Raw genomic sequence first — 25,920 nt, forward strand, 5'->3', positions numbered from 1 at the left:
TTTTCCCTCAGTTTGACTGAGGTGTGTGCGCGTGAATGTGTGTGTGTGTGTGTGTGTGTTGCAATGCCTTACCCTGAACATCTCACACCCAGTTCCACCCAATACTAAGGACACATGGCTGGGAGAAAATAAATTAGCGTGGAAAAGTCGAGAAAGCAACCATGTTACAACCATGTGTCAGAGACTAAGACCCAATCCTAGACAGATCTAAACAGATCCCTGTTTATCGTGTCTCAGATGCCTTTCATTTAAGCCCAAGCTATGCAGTGCACTTGTACAGAGAGTAGGTGAGGAGGGATTTATAGTGTGTATACACTTACAGTAGCTAACATTGTTTATGACGATCATGATGAAAGACGATAGCTGAGGACAAAAGTCCAAATGCTCATCGTAATTAAACTGTTTAAATTTAGGATGATGATCAGAAGTTAACCAGCTGCCAGGTCCAAACTATGGGGAAATAATGATGTTCAATTACTGTAAAATGGTGGAAAATGTAACTAAGAAGAATGGCATGACTTTGATGGCAACACTAAGTTTAAAACTTAACCTCAATAACAAACTCATACTGCCCAAGTGTCTATATTTAATACATATATACTGTAAAGCTACGCCAAAGTTGGTCCAATGTTCCCAATGGCTCGTTTGAGCATTTAATTTATCCACAAATAAAATAAAACTGTATAGGTTCTGCTACGGTCTGTAAGTAATTAAATATGCAACGAAAATATTTTTTTGTTTGTTGAATCTGCCTACCTGATCCCGTAGTTCATGTTCATGTGGATGAACACCCCCCTCCACCATGGGGTGAGACGTTAATGGTTTGAACCCCAGCCGAGACTTTAGGATACAAGCGTAAATGGTTCAGAAAACAGTTGACAGTGCAGGAGGGTGTAATCTTGGGGTTACATCCTAGATTAACCACCCCCCCACACACACACACACACAACCCAACCTCCACCCCCCACTCCCCAGGGTCAGAGAAAGAGAAGAAGGTGGTCATGAAGCGAGTGTCAAGTGAGTTTAGGGGTAGTGGTGGCTCAAACTGGGTTACCGATCAGAAAGTTGAGGGTTCAAGTCCCAGTACTGTCAAGCTGCCACTGATGAGCCCTTGACCCCTATCTGTTCCTGACCTTGCACTCTGACCTCAGCTTTCTAACTGGGATATGAGAAAAAATAGCCTTATTTCACTCTGCTTTAACCTACATGTGACGAATAACTGAATCTTAATCTTAATACAACCTTTATCTAACGTGTAAGCTACCATTTACCTAGTTATGTTACGCTGTTTAGCACGTCAAAGGGTCAATGGGCTAATCAGAGAAAATGGGAGCCATTGACCTTTGACCTGTTGTGGCTTAAGGAAAGGTGCATACAGTAATGGGATAAGAGAGCATGCTATCTAGAGTGCTAACAGCCTATTAGTGATGAAAGAGTTAATCAGGGACAATCAGAATCTAGAATGAGTTAAAAAAAAAACATTTACACATTAGAGAGAAAGAGTATCTATGTTAAAACAAAAATAAGATAATTAAATTATAATGTGTGTCATTGTTAGTTGACTTTTGCTCTTTGTTTAGGACAAATGTCCCGATAAAGGATACACTCACACTTCACATATAATGCCAAGGGGGATGCAAACTTTTGCAAACTTAACTCTTAACCCATAAGAATGAAATAATGCAAACAATAAATAAATCAGGATGCGTGTGGCATGAGGCCGGCTTTTTTTAAACTGTGTTTAATTTGATATGTGGGACTTTACACTGTAATTTACACAAGAATATACATGAATAAACCTTTGAGAACATGTACTGTAAACAGTTATCCATGGCATGCCTCAAATCTGAAGCACCGTACCAGAGAAAACTCCTGTGCACATACACACGCTTTCCGTCACTGGGCCGTATACAGAGTTGGTGAGTCTAAAAGTCTAACGGTTACATTAATGTTTATGAAGGGCGATCTACATGTGTGCAGAATGTGACCATGCAGGCACTTAAGTAGATTTTCTGGGCTTTCCATTTAGATTTTTCAAGATCACGTGTGTGTAATTCACACTTCCAAGGTTTCTAGACTGTTCTTGGCTATATGGGCCTAGAAGACTGCTTTTAAATGCAAGCACTTGGCAACATTAAAGCAAGTGACAATAAACTATGATAAATAAAAAAAAAAAAAAAAGGCTAATTTGATGACTAATAACATTTTTGAAAAAGTGTCTTTAAAATCTAAAAAATAAACATCTAAGACTAATATGATGATGCTAAATAAACCTACAAGGGGCATTCAAGTGAAAGTGGGACTTGTGATGGCATTTGCAGACGATTTCAATCACAGTCTGGTGATGAGACTCTAAGCCGCAGTAAAACATTTAAATGGTGCAAAACGTTTTAACGAAGGCTGTATGTCTGTGAATGACGATCCCAGCCGAGGTGGCTCTGAGTCCAGTGCAGAAGAGATGCATCTGTCTGTGGGAACTGTAGACATACTGTAATCATCACCATCACCACTTGCAGATTACAGGAACTCACATCCCTTCTACAGTCTTGACCTCGCTCCAAGCCATTTCCACATGTTGTTTCTGGGAGGCCAGCGTGTCAGACGTGAAGCAGGCAGTCCGATCGTGGTTGAAGTTATTTAAGCACTAGAGAAACCCTCAGGTGAGATGAGTGCATTAGTTTTGCAGGGGACTATATAGAGAAATAAAGCTAGATTTAACTCCATAACCTTGTATTTTGCGCCAGCAAAAGTTTTGATTTCACTTGAACATCCCTCATAGATGCAAAAACCACATTACTGAAAATGTTGGTTTAATTTTTACCATCATTGTTAAGAAATCTATAAAATTGCACTTGATCCGGCACATCCAGGTATTTATATATATATATATATTTTTTTATAATATACATTATATCCTGTTCTGACAGTTAAATGACTTCAAATAGATAATATGCTAAATTGATTAATAGTGTTATATTTATTTAACTATTTTAAAAATTGACCTTGGGTAACCTTTCCTTTTTTTTCATAATTACAGCCCAAAACATCAATTTTAGTCTGATGTATTATTCATATTGCATAATTTCAGGCAGTGGAGCCAGACTTAATACTGTTTCCCGCTTGAACTAATATCATTCATGTGGGCTTTTACCAATATCAGTATTAAATCCTCATTACTAAGGATACAACTCGGAATACGGCCCACTCTACAATAAAATTAAGGTCTGTCATACAGTATGTATATAGACAAAAATGCGATTATGTTCCACTTTACTTTGCATGACAAAATAAATTCAATACAAAGACAAAAGGCATGGGAGGCATCTCTCCTTTCTCATTCCTCAAGATAAAACCTGCCTTTAAATATAAACTACATCTTTTACACCATGATAACATTGAATCCTTTCTTCAATTCAAACCCATGACATCTGCCAACACAATCCATACACCACTCCATCCTCCAGCCTGTCTGAGTCTCTAGCGGCTGAGATTAACTGTCTTCCGGTTCGTTACTGCTCCTCCAGCCACGACGGTCTGTCCGAACCGGGACGCTTCAACTTGACGTTGAATTGCCTGAGAGTCTGTTCAAGCTGCTGCTGGTTGCCAGCGAAGTAGGCCGAGATGGCATTGTGGAAGAGGAGGAGCTGCTTGTGCATCACCTTTACCTGCAGCGCACAGGGTGGGGGAAAAAAACAACAACATGGCTACTGCAAATAATAAATATCTCACTGTTTTTATTATTATTATTATTTATAAACAATCTATCCATCTATTTTTTAGCTACTAATATTATATTCACTATATAGATTAAAATGATTTGGCCAAACTTGTTAATTATTAAATTCAGGTGTTTCAATCAGGCATTTTATCCCCTTAGTGAAGGGCAATTTTAATGCTTCAGCATGCCAAGACATCTTGCACAATGCTATGCATCCAACATTGTGACAACAGTTTGGGGAAGACCCTTTTCTATTCCAACATGACTGTGCCCCAGTACACAAAGCAAGGACTATAAAAACATGGCTTGAAGAGTTCGGTGTGGAAAAACTTGACTGGCCCTAACACAGAGCCCTGACCTCAACCCCATCGAGCACCTTTGGGATGAACTGGGCTGGAGATTGTGAGCCAGGCCTTCTCGTCCAACATCAGTGTCTGACCTCATAAATGCTCTACAGAATGAATGGACATCAATCACTCCAAAATCATGTGGACAAAAGATTAGAAGCTGTTATAGCTGTAAAAGGGGGACTCCATATTGAGGTATACTGGATTTGGATACAATGCCATTGCACTGGTTAAACAGATGTTAACATTAAATGTAAATATAAATGGATAAACTTTAGCTACAACACATATTTTAATAAATAAATTACAGTACAACATTGGAACTGTTGCTAAATTGCTTTGTTTTAAGAGAATGTAAAACTTTGGAACATGTTGCTGGGCGTTTGGGTAGGAGACACTAACTATGGTTTGTATTGTTATTTTTTTTTCCTATAACAGCACAACCCCTAGGTGTTTTTTTATACCTTATGTTCAGCCATGTATTTTTTTGGATTGTTTTTTTTTTTTTAAAGCAAACTATTAAGAACTTTTACTAATGTACCATCTTTTGGATACAAATAGTACAAGAAGAAGAAAAAGAAGCAGAAGAAAAAAACAGGGCTGGTTTAATCCAGAGGTTCCTCATATGGCTGGTCCAAAAGGTCTGGATCCATAGGCACTTTTATTTATATGATATATAAGGTCAGAGTTTAATAATTCTTTTCTTATAACAGACCCAATATGACAACATAAGATCTAACAGAATTAATTTATTCAATTACACAATTTTATGAAAGTTGACTTTTTAAACACCCTGCATAAATGTCCTTCCTAACTTTATAGCCTTGCTCAAAGCAAATGTACCTTATTCTCTTCCAGGAATTTCAGTTTGATGGTGACGTCACTCCGTAGCCTCTCGTACTTGTCTCTGTGGATCTGGTACTCCTGCTGGGCGAATTCGATACGCACCACCGCAGCCGCATCACGCGGGCCAGCACTCAGCTCCTCCAGGTCTGTTCTATAGGCATCATACTCCAACCTAACACACACACCAATACAAAATGCTTTAAGTATTTTCATTAGCACAGGATCTGCATTCAATTTAAACCAGTCTATATATAAACTGGATTTTAATTCTTTTTCTGAATCAAAACTCTAGGATCACAAAGATTTCTTGTAATAAAAATTACATACAGGACTGCGCAAAAGTCCTGAGCCAACCCCCCCAACAACAACAAAATGTTTCTTCATAGTTTGCTTCCAGAGTCAGACTTTCTTGTATTCTTTTAAATGTACTGTTGAGCAATACAGTAGTTCTCCAATAGGCCAAGTATTTAAACTTTGGTAACCTAATAAACGAGCAAAGTCTTGAAATACGAGTAGTACGCATGTGCTTTGTCTGCTGAATGTCACATAATCACAACTGAGCCAATGATTCCTCTTTCTCACGCGCTGCAGGATTGTAGGTAATCCATTATTTCTTATGGGAAAATTTACCTTGATATACGATTGCTTTGGATTACAAGAACGCTTCCCTAAAAATGTATTACTGTATATCTATCAGTTAAACCTTGGATGGCAAGCATATATTTATGTAAACAAATTCTGCTCTACAGAATATGTGTATGTGATATTATAGTATAATAAATGATACTTTTGTAATAATTTATTATTACTTTATCAAAATGATCGCAATAATAACAATAGGATAAATAATAAAGATAATAAAAATAATCACATTTTAGTAACAATGAATTCCATCCATATACACAAGGTTAAAAACAAATATCCGTGAACTTTTCATGAACTTAAAAACAAGCTCATTGTGTTTTGTCTTCCAGAGAATTTCGCTTCACCTTGCGTTCTCGTACATCTTGATGGTCATGAGCGTGTCCTCCATGGTTTTGTTCACCAGCGTGTTGATGCTCGACACGAAGAAGTTGATTGCGCCCAATAGCGTCTCTCCGTTTTTACACAACAGCTTTTGTGTCTCTGCATTGTAGCCGAACTCGTCCTGGGGAACGTTGCAATGTGTTTAATACTACACACCTGCGTTTCTCTCCAGCTTATTCAGTAAAACCCTATATAACTGAATAACCAGAGATTTACCGGCACATTTTTTTAAAAACGCTAACATGATTCCACATTTAAGTGAATCATCCAAAAAAATTGGATCTGTATTTATGCACGACTTAACCAATCATTTAAAATATGTATAAATCTTCATGGTGTTTATAACATATTTGAAAAAGCTTTCTCGCTCATTTTCATCAGTACAATCCAGAACAGTCTCTCCATGATGATATCAGCACTGTGTTACGGTTACCTGCAGTTCTGGAGATTTCTGGCTCAGATCGGAGAACGTGTCTCCCAGCGCCTGCTGCGTCTGCACTACGTCGTAGAAGTGCGTAGTGAGCGCCTGCGCCAGTCTCAGGATGTGCTCGTATTTCTGCTTGGTTTCACGCAGCACGTCGATCTGAGCCTCCAGCTCCAGGTCCACGGTCCGCGAGCCGCGACCAAACCTCTCCGAGAACATCTGCTTCGTGCACTGGAGGAGAGAGGGATTCGAAAGTGGATCGTGCAGCAGCCTTACTATGCACAGAGTCATTTACATATTATTTGCATCACTCGTACATTTCCCGCCCTCCGTACTTTAAACTCACCCTGTTTTACTCCTCCTTCAAATGTGCTATTTCAGTGTATATGTAAATGAGCTACTGCTGGGCCACGCCCCTTAAAGAACAGCAGAGCTCAGAAACAAGCAGAGGGGGCTCTTCTTATACAGGTATAAGGTCACACTTTGGGGCGACAATCTAACCGCCTTGATTAAACTCAGGCCAATGGCCACAGGAAAGATATAAAAAGTAAAAACATGGTATTAATGCTAAAAAAGTTTCTTGTCTAGGTGGCAAAGTGAATTTTCATAAATAAAATTTTCTTAATACTTAATGCTTCTTATCTTCTAATCCATGCTTGTTTTTTTTTAATTATATACATAGACGTTTATATTTTCATCAGATAAAAAGAAACACGTTTGCTAAATACAATTTCATTCCCTTTTATGTAGTGTCTAACGTTTTTAAATTAAAATCTTTCAATGATCTTAATTGTTATTCAGATGAAACAATATAAATTTCACATGAACAGACATAAACCTGAAAAAATGTGTATTATTCTAAAAAGCAAAATTGTTAAGATATTACAACATGAAATTGACATGGTTACAGACACTACAATTTTTTATTTTTTTTGCTTTTTAAGATTTTACCAAAAGACTATTTTAGCAACAATTTTTGCAGTTTTTATACTTTTTACAGTTTTTATACTTCTAGAAGCTTACACCAATTTCGATCAATATTCATAAAGAAATATAAAAAATATTTTGCATTTTTAATTATTATTGTTTGAAGAAAAACGGCCATTTTTGGGGGCAAATATAAAATCATCTCTCCAAAACAGCTAAAGTTAGCAACTTGAATTTTTTAGGGAAGCAAGATTGATTACTTTCATGTTGCATAAACTTTAAACGTAGCTACTTTGACACACATATTTTCTGTATTATATGCATGAAATAAAAAATGTAATAAAATGAAAAATTTCAAAAGACAATTAAATTATTGTATAAACAAATTACAATTTTTTTTTATAATAGGTGCACTTTAAGACCATTGTAAAAGGCTTGTTATTCACTGTTAGCTTTTACAGAAACAAAAACCAATACATTTTTCAGCAAAACCAACATCGAAATAGAAATATATTTAAAAATCTGATGTGTTAATAAATCAGTTAATCGCTCTTACACATTGCTAGTTTTAATTACCGTACAGTACAAAGATATACAGATGCACCAATTTTATACTCGTGATTTTTTCCCCAAAACATCTCTCTTTTTTTTCTCTTCTGCAAATGTTTAAATTTAAATTTAAAATTTAAAAGCATTTATTTCTTTGATTTCTTCAGGTTTCAAATCATGTCAGTAGTCCTAGTTTTAACACCACCGTTGTTCAATGGAACCCTTACACAACATGCTATTTGCAGAAACAAAGTCTTGTCAATATTGAAAAACAAAAAAAAGATTTTTGTTAGGTGGTGTTCCCATCTCATACTTATCTCAGCCTGATACACTAATAAACTACGAGAAGTAATGACCTTATAAGGGCGTCTACCTTATAAGTATTGATGCTCCATTTCTTCATACTGTCGAATTTCTCCACTGCAATCCCCCGTGTGGCCTCCTCCGCCATCATGCTCGGATTGCTGTTACTGTGGTGCATGCTGGGAGCTAGAGGAAGTGAGAAGAAATTGTACTGCATAAAAAAGGCGATCATTAACCCCCTGATCTGATTTGACGGAAACATTCCAAAGAATTAACTTTCACTAAGACAGTGCTGATGATTGATTGACAGATGTGAAATGACGTGAATGACAGGAGGACTGCTGAGATACCTGGGTAATGATCAGGCTGGCGTGAGACCCGACCAGCCGCTGAATGAATAGGTGGAAAGTCCCTAGGCTTGGAGCGAAGGTCTGAAATGAGTGCACACGAATGGAGAATTGAGAGATTGAAGATGTTGTAGTCATTTATTTCATCAGGGATTAGATGCAACACATGCAGTGAGATCAGTGGCAATGAGGTTTAGAAAAATGAACCCGAACAGAATACATGGCAAGACGATGGCGTGATGGATATGACCAGTGTGAATGAACAAGCGAGCAAGCGACAGGTTGAGTTCAAGGAGTCGATGAGAACAATCAGGGGTGAAAGGGCAGAGAGAGGGCGATGCCGATAGACAGCAGAGAGGTGATGAAACAGTAAATGTGCAGCAAATCAATGAAAAAAAAAAAAATCAAGAACTGGCTCAAAGTCCAGCTCACTGAAAAGAAACAAATTCTCTTGACAGTGCTGTGTTGTTGCACAAAGCATTAAACCAAAAGTAAGGTCCAAAAGTCTGCGACCACAAAATCTTAAAATCAGACATAGGTCCTAGGTGGCTAAAGTCTTCTGAGTGTACTACTGGCTTTCTTTTCTTTTTTATTAGGGGTCAGTGGTTGAGGCATCGGACTACAGTTCGTGAGGTTCCAGGTTCAATCCCCATAACCACCAAGTTGCCACAAGCAAGGCCCTTAACCATCAACTGCTCAGAAGTATAATGAGATTGAAAAAAAAGAAAAGAAAAATAACTCGTGTTTAGCTTTGACAAAGTATTTAGCATCTGCCAAATGCAGTAATGTAAATACACCAGGGCACAAGGTGGAGTACGTCCTAGACAGGGTGCCAATCCATCACAGGGCACAAGCACACACCTATTCGCCTATACACTACGTTCAATTTGGACATGTTGGACAGGACATATGGGAGAAACTAATACAGGAGAAACTGAAAGGTGACAGTGCTAATCACTAATCGTGGTTTAAACAAGTGTTTATATAGAATAAATATAATAAATAATAAGTGGTGTTTATGGACCTGCTGTATATAAGCAGCATCACAGTATAACATAATCAGCATCGCTTATGTTCAGTACAACAGCATCCCTCTCGTGTTATACTGTTTAATTATATGATTTAATAATAAAAAAAATAAAAAAAATATATATTTATATATATATTCAGCATCAGAATACATTTACATTTTTAAAAATAAAATTATTTGAGTCATTTTAAAAAGATATGCCATTTTAAGTAAAGAAGCTTAAATTAAGGCATGTATAATAAAGCACAGTGGGAATGATTACTGAATTTACAGTAAATCTGTGAGAATTATTATTATTATTATTATTATTATTATTATATTAAATAAGTTATTAATATAGTGTTCTTTATTTTCTCTGAGACAGTATTCCAGAATTTTGGGTCAATGTAAGAGAAATACAGTACAGCACCTCCCAGCTGGATTATCAGGATCCTCTGGACACCTGCCGCAACTTAGAGAAGTGTTCATGATGAGCTACACTGCTTCAGGAGATCAGGAGGTATTTTGATATATATATAGGTATAATATTGTGCCAAACGTTTGGACCTTACCGTTCTCAGAAACATACAAATATATCCAAATAAAATATACTGCGGTTAGTCTTTCCATCATAACATCGCATGCAGATGGTTGTGTCCTAAGCCTGTAGACGAGAAGCAATAACCTTCTAGGTTAAGTTAATAAAAATGACTGAAAATGTTACAAATCTTCTGCCACGTGCACGTCGCTGGGAGAAAGGGAAAGAAAGAGCTGGAAAAGGAAAGATTTGAAAGTAAGTTCATATACAAGGTGTTTAAAGACACCTGGCTTGGGGGTGTTTCCGCATCTCCTTTCAAAATATTCCTCGTTGAAAAGTATAGCTGGGCCTAAAAGCATTTCAACAACAACAAAAATATGGAAAAAGTAAAAAAAATCTCTAGAGACTTGACGTTTAAATTGAAACTAAAAGACATCTGAAGATATCCTAAGTTACAGTAAGGGACTCGTACAGTACCTTTGATGGAGCCGGTGGGGATGATGCCCTCGGCCGATCCTCCGTACCCCCCCGACACGATGCTCGTCTCGTTCAGGTTCGGCCCAGACACCATCACCTGCTGCAGGTCCTGAAGATCACGAACACTATCAGCACAATTGCTTTACTTTTTTTTCTTTCTACTGTTTTTTTTATGACTCATAAAATGTTTAAAACAGTTTCAGCACTGTAAAATATATATTTCCAGTCATAAGTTTGGACACACCTTCTAACTCCACTGTAAAACAATGCTAAAGGCACACAAAATACACAATAATTTCTTATGGACAGTTGATATTGAGATGTATCTGCTATTAATTCTCTGTAAACGGCTCTAATTGGAGGTGCTGGTTGTTAATTGGTGATTTCTGAGACTAGTGACTTTAAATGAACGTCTCCTCTGCAGCAGAGATAAGTTTTAGTCTTGCTTTTACTGGGAAGGTCTTCATGGACAGTTTCATCATGGAGCTTGATGGCTTTTGCGAATGCACTCGACACATTACTGTTCCAGAACAGCTGACCCTCATGTCTTAAAATCATGATTGACTGTTTGTGTTGTTACTTAATTACCTTTTGATCCATTACTGTTCTAAAACGTATGAAATAAATATAAACTACCAGTCAAACCTTTTACTGGAGGGATGTTTAAAACTTTGGATGAACATGAAAATGGTACAGCAAAGGAAAAATCTTGGCTATTGAAATTTTAAATTCAAATTTGAATATGTTATGTTTAAAGAAAATACATTTTTAGATCAAATATATAAACAAAACACAGCAAATTTGAAAACACAACAGGAAAAAAACACAATAACATAAAAAAAAAAACAATGGCAAACAAACACACAAAGAAATGGAATTAAAATAAAAAAATGTAAACCATAACAGCAAATTTGGGGAAAAAAATTACACCAAATATGAAAATGCGACAATTTCAAAAACATGACAGCAAATTTAAAACATGACAGCAAATAGGAAATAGAAAAAAACTTTGAAAAAAATAAATCATGACAGCAAATTCAAAAACACTTTAACGAACCAAAAACAAGGCAGCAATTGTACGTACTAACTTTGTAGCAACAGTTTGGTGAAGACGGATGGGAGTGTCTTCAGTAAACCAAATATATTCTACACACACACACATCTACACACACACACACACACACACACACACACACACACATGCACACATGCACACACACACACACACACACACACACACACACACACACACACACACACTTTTGTAAGCTGTTAGCACCACCTAGAGCCCACTAGTGTAACTGGATGTTCAGAACCGCATCACTTTCTCACAGAAGACCTTGATCAGTATAAATGACACTAATGTCAAAAAACATTAATATCAGACTTTTACATGCCATCAGTGTGATACAATACAGAAACTCAAGAAAAACAAGAAAAGACAGCAACAGACCATAAAAATGTTTTTCACCAAAAAATTATTCAATGGAGAGAAAGAAAGAGAAAGAGAGAGAGAGAGAGAGAGAGAGAGAGAGAGAGAGAGATTTAAAAAAAAAATACTGAAAATGTTGTTTATAAACCAATAGGGAAAGATTTGTTGCTTTTGTATCCCCTCATATTATTATATTATATTATATTATATTATATTATATTATATTATATTATATTATATTATATTATATTATATTATATTATATTATAATAATAATATTAATCATCATCATTATCATCATTCATTATAAATTTTTTTTCTGAGTTGGAACTCTATAAATCCATAAATTCAACACAGTGAAAATAAAGATAAACTAATAAACTACATGTGTGTGTGTTTAAAAAGATATACAGTATAGAGTACACTAAATATTATATGAATGTCCAGTAGGCCTATATATATTTTATATAGTACCATATTAGCATACCTTATTTTCAATAATAAATAAATAAAATGCATGATTTAATTAAAATAAAACACACATACAGAGACACATATACATTTTGATTGGGATTTATATTGTAATATTTAACTATTAACTTTGGTCAACTGTGTTGGATTAAATGTGCTTTAAAAATAAATTTGACATTTATGACAGTTATTTAAAAAACATAACAAATACTTAAATTGTTGACAAAACTAAAGACATAAAGTATATAGTCTTTATAAAAAAAAAGGTATATAGTCTTAAAAGTATATAATAAAAAAGTCTAAGTATAAAAGTATATAACAGAAAAAAAAAATATATATATATATAGTCCCTGACTGTACTCATATTACCCGTGCATATAATCGCAGACTTTTGTGATTAAATAATTGCAGGGGTCCATATTATGATTTAAATTTTTCTATGATTAATTGTGCAGCACCAAATAAAACATAAAGAAGTTTTTTGCTCTAAGGCAGAAATTCCCAATAATGGTCTCGCACACTGCGTTAAAACAAAACCCAAGCTACAGTAGGAACTCACTACAGTATGAACCTCACACAGTAATCATCTTTCACACGTATACAGCTAGAGCTTAACCATTTCAAACATTTTAAACAAACCCACATCTAAACTCTCAGACACACTGAGACACATGACGCTAATCTAAGGACACACTTCCACTTTGTCCTTTATCCCAGCCAATGAAAGACTCCCTACCTTCCTCTCTAAGCTCCAGTGAATCTGTACAAATAAAAAAGAAAAAACGAGACATAAAGACAAAAACACGGCACGTCAGCGTGATGTCAGGAATGAAATGTCAAACTATACAGTACAGTATGTTACACAAGTGACCAGAAGCAATATGATTTTAAAAGGAAAACAGAAAGAGGGACAGGACATTTACTCCATGTCAGGTCTTTGTGTTACGCCTCAATAAAAAACGTTTATATTAGAGAGACGTCACAGAGCGGTATCAGGTTAGAGTAATCGTTAGTGATGAAGTATAACTTTGGAGTTTGAGATAAAGCTGGATGATGTTTTACAAACATCTCGACTCATATAACATGACATTTAAGCGAGACCGGATTCCTTGAGGTTGAATTCGAACCTTTTACATACCATTTTGTTATCATGGTATTGGGATTATCATACCGTATCACATCACCCAGCTCTAGCTTCAGCGTGATCTCTCACCTGCTCAAGACTGTCATCTTCAGACGTCCTCGTGTCTCCGTTGCTGTTGATGGGGATTTCCATCGTGGCAGCTTTGCTCATGATGCTGTCCGTCATGGTGGAGCTTCACAGAGGACACACAGGACACGTCAGTGAATTGTTTAAAGCTGATAAGGTGACAATATAAACAAGTCTTTGCTTTGATCTGTTAATTTGTTCTACTGGGAAAAATAAAGATTACTACTTGTTTTTTTTACCGTTTACCAAAATTTTATAGTGAATTTTGGTGTGTAAAGAATATATATTTCATACGCACAAATGTGAAAAGGAGTGTGAGGCATTACTGTTTATATTTAGATTAAAAAATATAAAGATAAAACATCATTATTATGCCCCATTGCTCCTTGCTTTGCATTGAAACCATTCTTTTTAGCCTTGCACTGTTTGATCATGCAGTTTCAAATCTTTTTTCCTTCTGATTAAGAAAATTAAAGCTCTCAATGTCCTTATATTATATGCTTATATATATATATAAGGACATATATATAAGGATATATATATATATATATATATATATATATATATATATATATATAAATCTGACATTTAATCTTGACATAATCTGACATTTTGAAAAATGTCACATGCCTAACTATTTATCAAGAATATAATCTTTTAAAAAGGTACTGTGCACCTGTGTCAGATCAAACCAGGACCTTTGATTGTGCACAATGACAGAATAAACTGGCACAATGCCATAGTGGTTGGCAATGTCGCCTTGCACCTCCAGGGTCCAGTTTTGATTCCCGTCTTGGGTCTTTGTGCATGGTGTTTGCATGTTCTCCCCATGCTTGGTGGGTTTCCTCCAGTTCCCCCGGTTTGGGGGGGTGGGGGGTTTCCCTTGGCAGGTTTCCTCCCACAGTCCAAAGACATGCAGATTAGGCTAATTGTTGTTCCAAAAGGTCATAGTGTGTAAATGAACATGTGTGTGCGTCTGTGTGTGTGCCTTGCAATGTACCCCGCCTCATGCCCTACGTCTCCAGGCCCCCCACGACATATTTATCCTGTATAGAGGATAAAGCGGTATAGACGATGAGTGAGTGAGAATAACAGAACACAGTTATAAGAGTAAAAATTCACTTTATTTCTCTATATAATCCCCTGCTGCACTAATGCACTTATCCCAGTGTTTCACTAGTGCTTGGACACCATCAAGGTAGAAAGTTTTCTTTGGTACGCCAAAGCGAGTTTTCTTAGGTACTGCCTGCTTCATGTCTGAAATGCTGGTCTCCCTGGAACTCTACTAATGGCTTAAATATCCTAGCTTGACTTGAACGGCCCTTGACAATGTTAATACAAGTAGACTTATTGTCCGTTAATAATAATGTCTGTTTATAAATGCCTTATTTGGCTGTTAATGTATATATTTGTAATGATTTTCCAAAAGCGGATTAGTGCATATATTCATTCATCATTATAAAAGGATTCTTCTGCTTCTTTGTTGTTTAACGGTGATTGGAATCCAGTAGGTTACATTACCGTCAACTGTAGCTCTCATCTTCCCTGGCTCTTAAAGACGATTTTTTCCAGATCAGCCTCCCTTAAAACACCTAATGCATCTCTCCCTGATATTATCTTGGCATCCTCTGCATCTTCTGTGACTCTCCATCTGCTTTACCTGGTACTTTCTTCTCGACACATTTCTCTTTCAGTACCACTCAGCATCAAGTTAGAGTCCCGTAGGTTGCATCTACAGAACCTATAGATCTCTCTCTCTCTCTCTTTCTTCTCAGCTTCCCTGTCCTTTAAAGTGAACTTTGAAGTCTACTCTTTTTCAAAAACAACATTAAATGCTTCCTTTGGAGCAGGGGTCTCCAAATCCAGTCCTGTGGGGCCAGTGACCAGCACAGTTTGTAATTCACCAACACCTAAACACACCCACTGAACCTAGTAATTAACAGATTAGTTAAATCAGCTGTGTTTGAGAAAAAAAAACACCAAACTGTGTTGGACACTGGCCCTCCAGGACTGGATTTGGAGACCCCTGCTCTAAAGGAAGTAAAAAGTAATATTAAAAACAACAATAATAATAATAATAATAATAATAATAATAATAAATATAATAATAATAATAATATTGACAATTTGTGAAGGTGATAGAAAAGTTCAAGGGGGGTGAATATTTATGTAATGTATTGCATTCAGTGAATGTAATCAAGGAAACAACATTTGTATTTATTTATTTATTTATTTATTTATTTATTTATTTATTATATTGCACATTTTATTTTCATTATATTATATTATATCATATTATAATACATATTATATAATATTATGTTTTTATATACTTTATTTACAAATAGATCTCACTGTTTTCCTTTATAAATTACTTTAAACCACAGAGGCCTGTGTGCCTATTAGGTTACCATGGTAACAGGTTTAGGAAGGAGGAACACCGGAAGTGAGGTTTTACGCCCCTCCGACATAAAAAAAAAAAGGCCACGACACGTCGCAGGCAGCATCACACATTATTATTATCATTATTATTATTATTATTATTTTATATATTTATATAATATGACGCATGCGTAGAGCACAGAGAACGCATGCAGATGTGTATCCAGATGTTACACCAAGCTATCATTAACGGTCACACGCGATAGGAAGGTTACAAAATGTTACAATGTGTCACCCAACGTGTACTATTCATCATCATGTACATACATATTTATCATAAATATTTACATCACATGCATGGTTATGAAGCTGAGCTATGAGACGTTATGAGCTGGCATGATTTACCTGGATCCCGGTTCCAGCTTTATCATCGATTTATCTCCGATCGGACCCGCTTTGTTGCTTCTCCCATACAATCAGATATGCTGTAGGTTTTATTTAAGCGTCGATCAGAATTATTTTCCCTTTTACTTTTTTTCCCCTTTAAATCTCTCTATCTCCTTCCCTGCCTTATGCAAAATCCTGCTTGCGTTCTCCAGGCGGAAGTGACGTCACGCGAGGCGCTGCTGCTGCTGCTGCTCTCGTCAGGATCTGTGAGGGGTTTCATGTCGTGACAAACCTTCAGTCTTATCCTCTATCTGCCTGCTTAGATTGGATACAATTATACATCATTTATCTAAATGTGGATGAAATTCAATGTTTATATAAAAAAAATAAAACGCACACAGAACTGTCCACATGGTGTCTCCATCACCACAGGAATCATCACAGCACTTTATTCACTGTTGGGGGGGATTTAGTTTTGAGTCAGCAAGATGTCCATCCCACATGCAGTCACTTCCAAAATTATTATCAACCTAAGTAAAAGTAGTATACAATGATACATGATTTTTTTTTTTCTATTAATGCATACGTTAATGTCAAGGTCACCACCTGTGATACGAGACAATAGGGCATTGGTGGCTCAGTGGTAGGCGTCTCACCTGCCAAGTGGAAGACCTGGGTTCAAATCCCACCCAATACCCAAACCCCCGCCACTGGATGCAGTGCCAGTCCCAAGCCCGGATAAAAATGGGAGGATTAGATCAGGAAGGCCATTCTGTGTAAAAGCTGTGGCAAGTTGTGTGCTCAATAGATGGTACTTGGTGTCTATACTGAGGGCACTGGTGGCTCAGTGGTAGGTGTTTCGCCTGCCATGCGGAAGGCCTGGGTTCGATTCCCAGCCAATGCCCGAAACCCAGCCACTGGATACAGTGCCAAGTGCCAAGCCTGGATAAAATGGGAGGGTTGTGTCAGGAAGGGCATCTCCTGTGCCAAGTTGTAGTGCTGACTGGGTATTCCGCTGTGGCGACCCCTTGTCGGGAGCAGCCGAAAGACCAACAACAACTTGTTTTCTATACTACTTTATTCTGTATACAAGGTTGCGGGGAGGCTTACGCCACTTAGACTGGGGTGCCAGTCCATCAGAGAGCACACACATGTATACAAAACACATTTGCTGGTCAAGCTGGTCAACAGCTACAGTATGCTGGTCTATGCTGTTTTTTTCAACAGGGACACGCTTATACATGCACTACAGGGCAATGTGGGTAGGCCATTGGATGGTCTGACGTGGTGACCAACAAACTAACAAACAGACTGAAACAAACTAACAAACAAACTGAAAGACTAACAACAACAACAACCTGTGACATGGGACTACTGACTGACGCAAAGACAAGAAAGACTGACCGTCCTGTACAAAAAAATTGTGGAATGTGTATTTGCTTTATTTTAAAATATGTACCAGAACTACCCTCTATTTGTCACATGTCAGCATAGCCATTCTTTTCTTTACATAGCTTGTTAGGAAGGTTGAGGTTTAGTGGTTTTGAGCACAGGGTCAGCCATGATGCAGCACCCCAGCAGGTTAAGGTTAAGCCACAAAATATTGCTGGCGTTTGGCAGCGCTGGAGTTTGAACCCCCGACCTTCTGATCAGTAACCCGGAGCCTTAACCGCTGACCCACCCTGCACTAAATCCACCGTATGCTTACCTTATTCTTGGGAAAAAACCCAGACTGGAGGCAACCGTTTTAATTCATCTTCATTAACAGTTTTATCCTGGTTAGGATCTTGATGGAATTGAAGCTTAACCCAGAAACATCGGGCAGGGATGCCAGTCCATGTAAACACACCTGGGGCAATTTACTGTAGCGGTTCCACATATCAGTGTTTTTAGAAGATTGTATGACACCATTTCCCTGCTGAAATTGGTTCATCAGGCCGAGCACATAGCTGCTGAAACCCCAGATCAGACTGTGACGCATCTACAGAGACAGTGCACACGACAGGTAAAAGTAAGGGGCACCGAAACATTAAAGCAGCATGTAGAGTGGAAGGGAGTTGAATGCACACACTCCATTTTCAGGTAATGGTAGCAAGCAGACAGGCAGAGACGTGGATTACTCTAGTAAATTAAAATGTAAGAGTTGACCAGGAGCATTTTTCCTACGCATTAGCTCTTTGTATTGCATCATTTACAATTATAGTTAAATGGTGAGATGTAACAGTAGATGATTAAATGAGCTGACAGCAATACAAGAGCTCATTCATTTCTTTCTAAAAAACAAAGCGGTGCTGGTGTGAACATAAAGAGGATTTATACCTCCAGCTGTGATTACAATAGACTTTTTTAATGAGCTTTTAGTGTTGGGTTTATTAAGAGTCTGAGGTCATTATCTGGTCAAATAACCCTTCTAGAATCAAGTCTTGGCAGGCAACCAGGGTTTGGGGTAAAATGTCCAGATATGGATAAAATATTGTGGACCAAGTTGCAAACGAGCCTCAAGTGATCAGTAATCAAGAAACATGTTTTATATGAGTTAGGGGCCTTTTCCTTGTATGCAATTACAACTACTGATCTCATCATACACCTTTAAACATCTTGGTCATATGAAGGTGGAGCAACAGTGGAGAATCTGGATGCAGTGAACATTTATTTTAATTAAGTTCCAGCACCCCTCCCCCAACACACACACATTTTTAAGGGATCTACAAAAATGGTATATTAATTTGAACAAAGGCAAGATGTTCCTCCAGTTGTTTAAGCAGCAATAAAAAAGTGATTTTTGTGGCATTCAAGTCAAACCGGGACTTTTAACTGTGCAGAGTAACAGAACAGAGTTGTGAGAGTTAAGACTCCCTTTATTTCTTTATCTATTTATTTCTCTATATAATGCACTTATCCCAGCATTTCACTAGTGCTTGGATACCCTGCTCATACCATAGCCGTGATCAGACTGCCTGCTTCATGTCTAAAACGCTGGCTCCCCAGGAACTCCTTTAATGTCCCCAAATTGTGGAAATGTTACGTAGGAAATGAAGCAAGGTCAGAACTGTAAAATGTAGCTGGCAGTGGCAGCGGGCTGCGAGTCACCCTGGGATCTTAATTTTTACAGATGTAAGACGTTCTTTAAAAATGTTTGCATGGTTCAAACGTTTTACTGTGGCTAAGAGTCTTATCGCCGTAGTGTGCTTAAAGTCTTTAGTAAAGAACAATCAGGTTTTATGCCTTCATTCACAAGAAATTTTGATCACAGGTCCTGGTTTGATTTGAACGCCGCTTGTATTTTATATATTTATTTTTGACCATTATTTTAAAGGGTGCCTGAGTTGTCTACATTTTTAAACCGTAATGAGATGGTTGTAAAGAATGAGATATGATATAATATGATATGATATAATATGATATGATATGATATGATATATGATAAGTGAAACCTCTTTATTAATATTTATTCAAAGTTTTTAAATAAACCAGTCTGTAACAGGTGAATAAATAAAAGGAGGAGCGTTAAAGAAAAATAAAACTAGTGTTCTTAATAGTGACCTTCAGCTAAAACAAGTATAAAAGCCAGATCAGTGTGTAACATTTAACAAAGACTGGTATGAAGCTGAATGCACTATAGTAAAACTGACTGGAACTAAAGCATGTCTGCTGAGTTGCCAGTTTATTACACATCTAGTATTGAGTTGCACAGGACTGATGCATTCATGCTGAAATATTAGACCATGCAGAATTTACTGCGTTTCCTATGTGCCACTCAGTGTATCGCTGCACGGTTTTGCTGAAACAAATCCTTTCCTCCTCTCCTCAAATATACCTGATGAAGCTGAGATCTGGGGACTGAGGCTATAAAAAAAACTAATCACTGGAATCCTTCAGTAATACTTTTCTGCATGGTTGTGACATGGTGCATTAATATCTTAGCAGTGTCTTTTTAAGTATAACTAAAGTGAAAATATGTCGCTTGGCAATGCTGTTCAGATACACCCTACTATTCAGACACACTTTAATGTGCATTGGCTGTTCGCAGTTAGGGTATTCCCCACTGCAAAAGACTGCTTCTTAAATTTTTGCATGTTTTTGAGAAGTGAGATAAAACCAGAAAACACAGAGAAAGTGATACCAATTGCACTGTTGTGCCTAAATTGTATTATGTTACTTGCATTAAATTCTGATCGTGCCATTAGCTTGGGTGTGTGTGCAAGCCCGCGTTCTAGCATACACCAAAGTATCTGGTACATTTCAGCACTATACAAGACAAAGAAACGTCTACTTTAAGAGAAATTGGCGATTTGATTGACATGGCAAATGAACAACTATGAATCTTTTTATGTAACTCCTCATCAAGCATGAAATTATTTCCTTTATAAAGATCAAATGCAACTATGAGAGGATTTCAAGTCAAACTTTGAGTTTTCATTCTGCAGAATAACAGAACACAGTTATAAGAAAAACAACAACTTTTATTTCTTCATATTATCCCTGCTACACTAATGCGCTTATCCGAGCGTTTCACTAGTGCTTGGATAAAATCAAGCTAGAAAGTTAGGTAGGTAACTCAGAATGCCGGAGCCATGATCAGGCTCCCTGCTTTACATCTGAAACTCTGGCCTCCCAGGAACTCTTTTAATGGTGGGCCCTGAGACACCTTGTGCGTAATCGACATTCATGAACGTTTTGCATTCTTTAAAATGTTTGCACCATTAAAATGTTTTACAGTGTCTAAGAGTCTAATCACTAATTGGTTCTAATTGGTTCTTAATTGGTTCACTAAATCTAATCATTAATTTGTTTTATTCCTTCAATCAAAAGATTGCCTTACTGTATACTTACTTACATATACTGTATATAACCAGTATTTTAAATAGTACAAGTACAGAAGTCCCAGTTTGACTTGAACACTCTTAAACAGAATTTGTTCAATTTATCCTCATTCTAAAAAAAAGCAAATCCACACACACACACACACACCAACATCATCTACTGTACTGTACATTCTCCAAATTTGTTGCAGTGGAAAACTTTGTGTCAAGACTTTTTACAGTTTTAGTCCAATGGGGAAAAAACACAGAAAAAAAATGTTGAACTTTCCCGACTGTCATGTATATGTTTGCTTGTAATTTTCACACTATTCTCCATTATGCACGTTTACCAAGATTGCTTTTAATCATGATAAGGTGATTAACCCCCTTGAAGCTCACTCAGCACCAAGGGAAGTCATTAATGTCACTGGTATCACTCAACCCAGTGCGCAGTAAAACACTGATAGTAGAAACCTTATTAAGGTGCCACACACATAATTCACATGATGGCAGAGTCACCATAAAGCGCAGTTTATTTGGGATTTGGTCATGTTGGTGGTGGTGGTGGTAGGAACAGGGGGTACTGGGGCAGGCTTGATGTACCCAATAAACTATAAAGTGGGTGTATATATATGATTTATGTTATTGCTTGTCTCTTATTTTCTTCTCAGTAAATCTACAGCATGGGACACATTTCGTGCTAAACATGACAACTATAAAGTCTATCAGAAGTGTTCTTATTCCACAAAAAGCGTAGAATTGTACCCATGTTAAAGTTCATGCAGGGGTAAGAGACACGGTTCACTGTAAAGTCAATACTGCCTATGAATGTTCATGTGTTACTCTTGGCCCAAGCCAATGTCACTCCGGAAAGGTGGCCGTGATCTCTATATGGATCATAAAGCAACAGCGTGGGGCGTACGAGCATCAACATTACATCAACAGCGTCTTTTGAGGCTCAATATCACAGTCTCACAGTCTCCGGGGGTTTGTAGTTCAAAGACAAGACTGATATACAAGTCGGCGAAACCCGTCTAGCCCCTTTTGTCTGAATGAACTTCCCTTATGTCTGCTTTAAAGTCTACTGTAGAAAATGCCATTCATACATCAGATATAACAACATAGTTACATTTTTTCCTATGAAGTCTTGAACATTCAGTATGGATTTGCTTCGGTATTTTTGATGAACCTTACCAAGGCTTTTTTTTTTCTTTTTTACTTTTTTACACCTTAGCAAGGTTGAAATTCTTCATGCTAGAGACAGACGTGAAAAATTCGGAATGGTTTTCTGCTTGACGACTGAAGTAAAGGATTTTAACCTGCAACCCTCGACCTGCATATTTTCCATGCACGTCAAGTCAAATGATGGGGACAAATGAAAAAACAGTTGTGTGGACTATCTCTGAAAAAGTAGGAAGAAAAAAACCCACTACAGACATCTGTTTATTCTACTGAAACTTTATTGATTCACACTGTACCTTAAATTCAAGTAGTTTCATATTTATGACAGTAAATACTTGAATATTGTGTTAAACATTAGTAAGTTATGTTTTTTACCAGGGGGTGCAAATTAAGAAGAATATTCTGTTTTCTCCCCCCAGCTTTTATTTGTCACAAATACAATACTGAAGTTCTTTTCTTTACATATCGCAGCTTGTTAGCAAGCCAGGTTGATGATATGGCAACTCTGGAACAGAGAAGGTTAAGGGGATTGCTCAAGGGACCAACAGTGGAAGCTTGGCTGTGCTGGGGATTAAACCCCCGACCTTCTGATCACTAATGCAGAGCCTTAACTGTTGAGCCACCACTTCCCAGAGCAGCTTATAAAAAAGTGACAGACTGGCCTGAGTTGTAGGGGGGAGTCTTTTATGGGAATCCCTACTCATACAAAAGGCAATCAGCAATGAAAGGATGCTTTCAAACCTAATAATAATAATAATAATAGGGAGGCATTCAAGTTAAACCATGACTTGTGAAAAATTTCTCATAAATGGTGTGAACTCAATTGACATTAGACAGAAGAAGGTACTGTAATACGTCCTACGTTTTAAAGAAGGACATACCGTACGTCCAAGAATGACGATCGCGGCCAAGGTGTTTCGGCGCTCACTGCTGTTTTTCCCGTGAACACCTGATCCTTAAAATTGACCTCGCTCCAAGATGCTTCCACATGTTTGGGCCTCTAAAGGGGTTCCTGGGAGGCCAGCGTTTCAGACATGAAGCAAGCAGTCTAATCATAACTTTGGTGTACTGAGAAAACTTTCAACCTTGATGGTGCCCAAGCACTAGTGAAACACTGGAATAAATGCATTAGTGTAGCAGGGGATTATATAGAGAAATAAAGGGTATTTTAATTCTTATACATTTCAATTAAATGCTTTAAAAGAGGAGGTCTATAAAAATTGCAAATGGAAACCTAAATCTAGTAGTTGTTAGTAATAAGTTATTGTTGGGTCGGCAAAAGCTCCATGCTACTCAGTACAGAGAATAAGCAGTGTAGACAAATGACCAAATGAAAAACCTGAATATCCTGCAACAAGGGACTACAGTATGTGGAGCAAAAAAGAAATAAAACACTCAGGGGCATGTAGTTTATATATAATAATAATAACATAAAAATTGTCTTATGATGTGGCCCAAAGCAATGTGGACGTACTGAAGTTAACATACAGTATATACAATTTTTTGTGTCATAAATTGTTTTTTATTTATTTTTAAAACATTGATTCTTTTTAATTTATTAAAGACCCAGCTATCACCTCATTTTAAAGATTTATTACCTCTGACTGTTATAACATTCTAACACTGGAGTCTCCTTCTACAAATGTTAAACGAATAACATTTTCCATTACAAAAAACCTTTACCATATTTAGACTTGAACTCTGGTCATTATTAGTCTTATATCACATAAAGCATCTTCTATACAAAAATCTACGTACGAAATACTTTTTACTATAGGAGAAAAATAATAGAATTAGTGAAATATAAATCCTGTGATTTGCTTTAAAGCTGGAACTACTGTCCTATCAGAGCTACTAATAGGTCATTAATAGAAAGTTAATCACAACTTTCTGAGCAGTTAAAAATTCTCAAATTTAATTTGAAAACAGTGAACTTGCTGTTGTAACCTGTATTGTTTATTTCTGACGAGGCATGTGCCAGAAAGTGAGTCACATACAGTATTAACATCTTTTGCTCTCAGACGAATCTAACAACTGAACTCTGTAATCTCTTCTTAAGTCTGTCTTGATGATCATTAAATGCGATTCCAGATGTTTCTGAGCAACTGTCTGCGCTCGTCACTACAGCACGACCTCCATCATGATCTACTGCGCTAATCAACGCACAGACACAATAGAAGCTCAGAGAAAGCACAAGACCTCGCTTTCTCAGCCGAAGATTTCTCACCCGTTATGTCATTACTCCGAAGCCAAACAGTTACAAACACGGCTGTGTGTTTACAATCTAAAGCATGTGGCCCTGATCCCTTTATAGTTTTGGTGTAATGCACCATTTTAAACAAACTGTCAGCCTTTTTTCCCTCTCGCGCTTGTGGTCTAATCAGGGAAAGAGACACACCGCTATTACGGGTTCACAATGTGCGTGACTTTCCTTCGAATATCAAGCCTTGGCTGGAAACGAAGCAATTGATATACTGTATAAAGAAACAATGTGATGCCTGGTTGTTCATCTATCTCACTGATCTGGCAATAACACACCTCTCTGTTGCTCTGAAAAACACATGTAGTGTTAATTAAATGAAGTTAGTTTAAGAAAAAGAAGTAAAAAGTATTCTTTACATGGAAAATTGACCGCAATGCCCTTGAAACATGGACGGAAAAATAAAAAGTAAGCTTATGATGAACATCTGATGGAAGACTGATGATGTTCATTTACAATGTGACAACATATTGTGGCTTTTGATCAAAGTGGCTAGTTTAAATGATAAGCATACGGGCTTCAAGTGTGTCTATAAATGATGGACGTTAATCCTTTTGACAATCACAAATACGCTGCATTGTACACAAATAACCACTGTCTTTGTTTAAGGTTGGATTATAACATTATTTGCTTTTGGAACTTTAGCAGATTAGCCAAAGCGTCTCATACAGACAGAAATCTGCCAACAAAAATTGTCATATTTGTCAATTTATAAGTTAATCTTTTCCACATTTTATCACATTACAACCACAAATGTAAATGTACTGTATTGGGATTTTATGTGATACACTAACACCGAGTGGCACACACTGTAATTGTGAAGTGGAAGGAAAATGATAAATGGTTTTCAAAATTTTTCATTCAGCCTCCTGAGTCAATACTTTGTGGAACTACAGTACAGTACGGTACCTTTCACAGCAATTACAGCAGCAAGTCTTTTCGAGTGTGTCTCTACCAGGTTTGCCCATCTACATAGTGAAATATTTACACATTTGTCTTTGCAAAATAACTCACGCTTAGTCAGATTGTCTGCGAACAGCAATTTTCAAGTCTTGTCCCAGAGTCACAATTTAACTCCGGTCTGGACTTTGTTCTAACACTTGAATATGCTTTGTTCTGAACCATTCCGTTGTAGCTCTAACTTATATGTTTAGGGTCGTTGTCCTGCTGGAAGGTAAACCTCCACCCCAGTCTCAAGTATTTTGAAGACTCTAACAAGCCGAAACATCATTCACCGAGCTCTCAAACATCCGAAACACAGATGAACATTTTGTCAAATCTTT

General features: G+C 37.1%; 1 protein-coding gene across 5 annotated transcripts; it reads right to left on the minus strand.

The window, feature by feature from the left end:
- Positions 1-1,726: 1,726 nt before the first annotated feature.
- arfip2a (ADP-ribosylation factor interacting protein 2a) lies at positions 1,727-16,595 on the minus strand. 5 transcript variants are annotated; one of them, XM_053506675.1, is made up of 11 exons: positions 16,412-16,595; positions 13,628-13,730; positions 13,151-13,174; positions 10,512-10,620; positions 10,321-10,383; positions 8,491-8,571; positions 8,211-8,326; positions 6,371-6,592; positions 5,901-6,058; positions 4,909-5,083; positions 1,727-3,665 (listed from the first exon to the last, which is right to left on the minus strand). In XM_053506675.1, the coding sequence occupies exons 1-11, from the start codon at positions 16,435-16,437 to the stop codon at positions 3,510-3,512; spliced, it is 1,233 nt and encodes a 410-aa protein (XP_053362650.1). In that variant the 5' UTR covers positions 16,438-16,595; the 3' UTR covers positions 1,727-3,509. The 5 variants fall into 5 exon arrangements, with proteins under 5 accessions (XP_053362650.1, XP_053362651.1, XP_053362652.1 ...); XM_053506676.1 differs by lacking the exon at positions 13,151-13,174; XM_053506677.1 differs by lacking the exon at positions 10,321-10,383.
- Positions 16,596-25,920: the final 9,325 nt, after the last annotated feature.

The sequence above is a fragment of the Clarias gariepinus genome, chromosome 11 (genome assembly GCF_024256425.1).
Source record: "Clarias gariepinus isolate MV-2021 ecotype Netherlands chromosome 11, CGAR_prim_01v2, whole genome shotgun sequence".
Taxonomy (NCBI): domain Eukaryota; kingdom Metazoa; phylum Chordata; class Actinopteri; order Siluriformes; family Clariidae; genus Clarias; species Clarias gariepinus.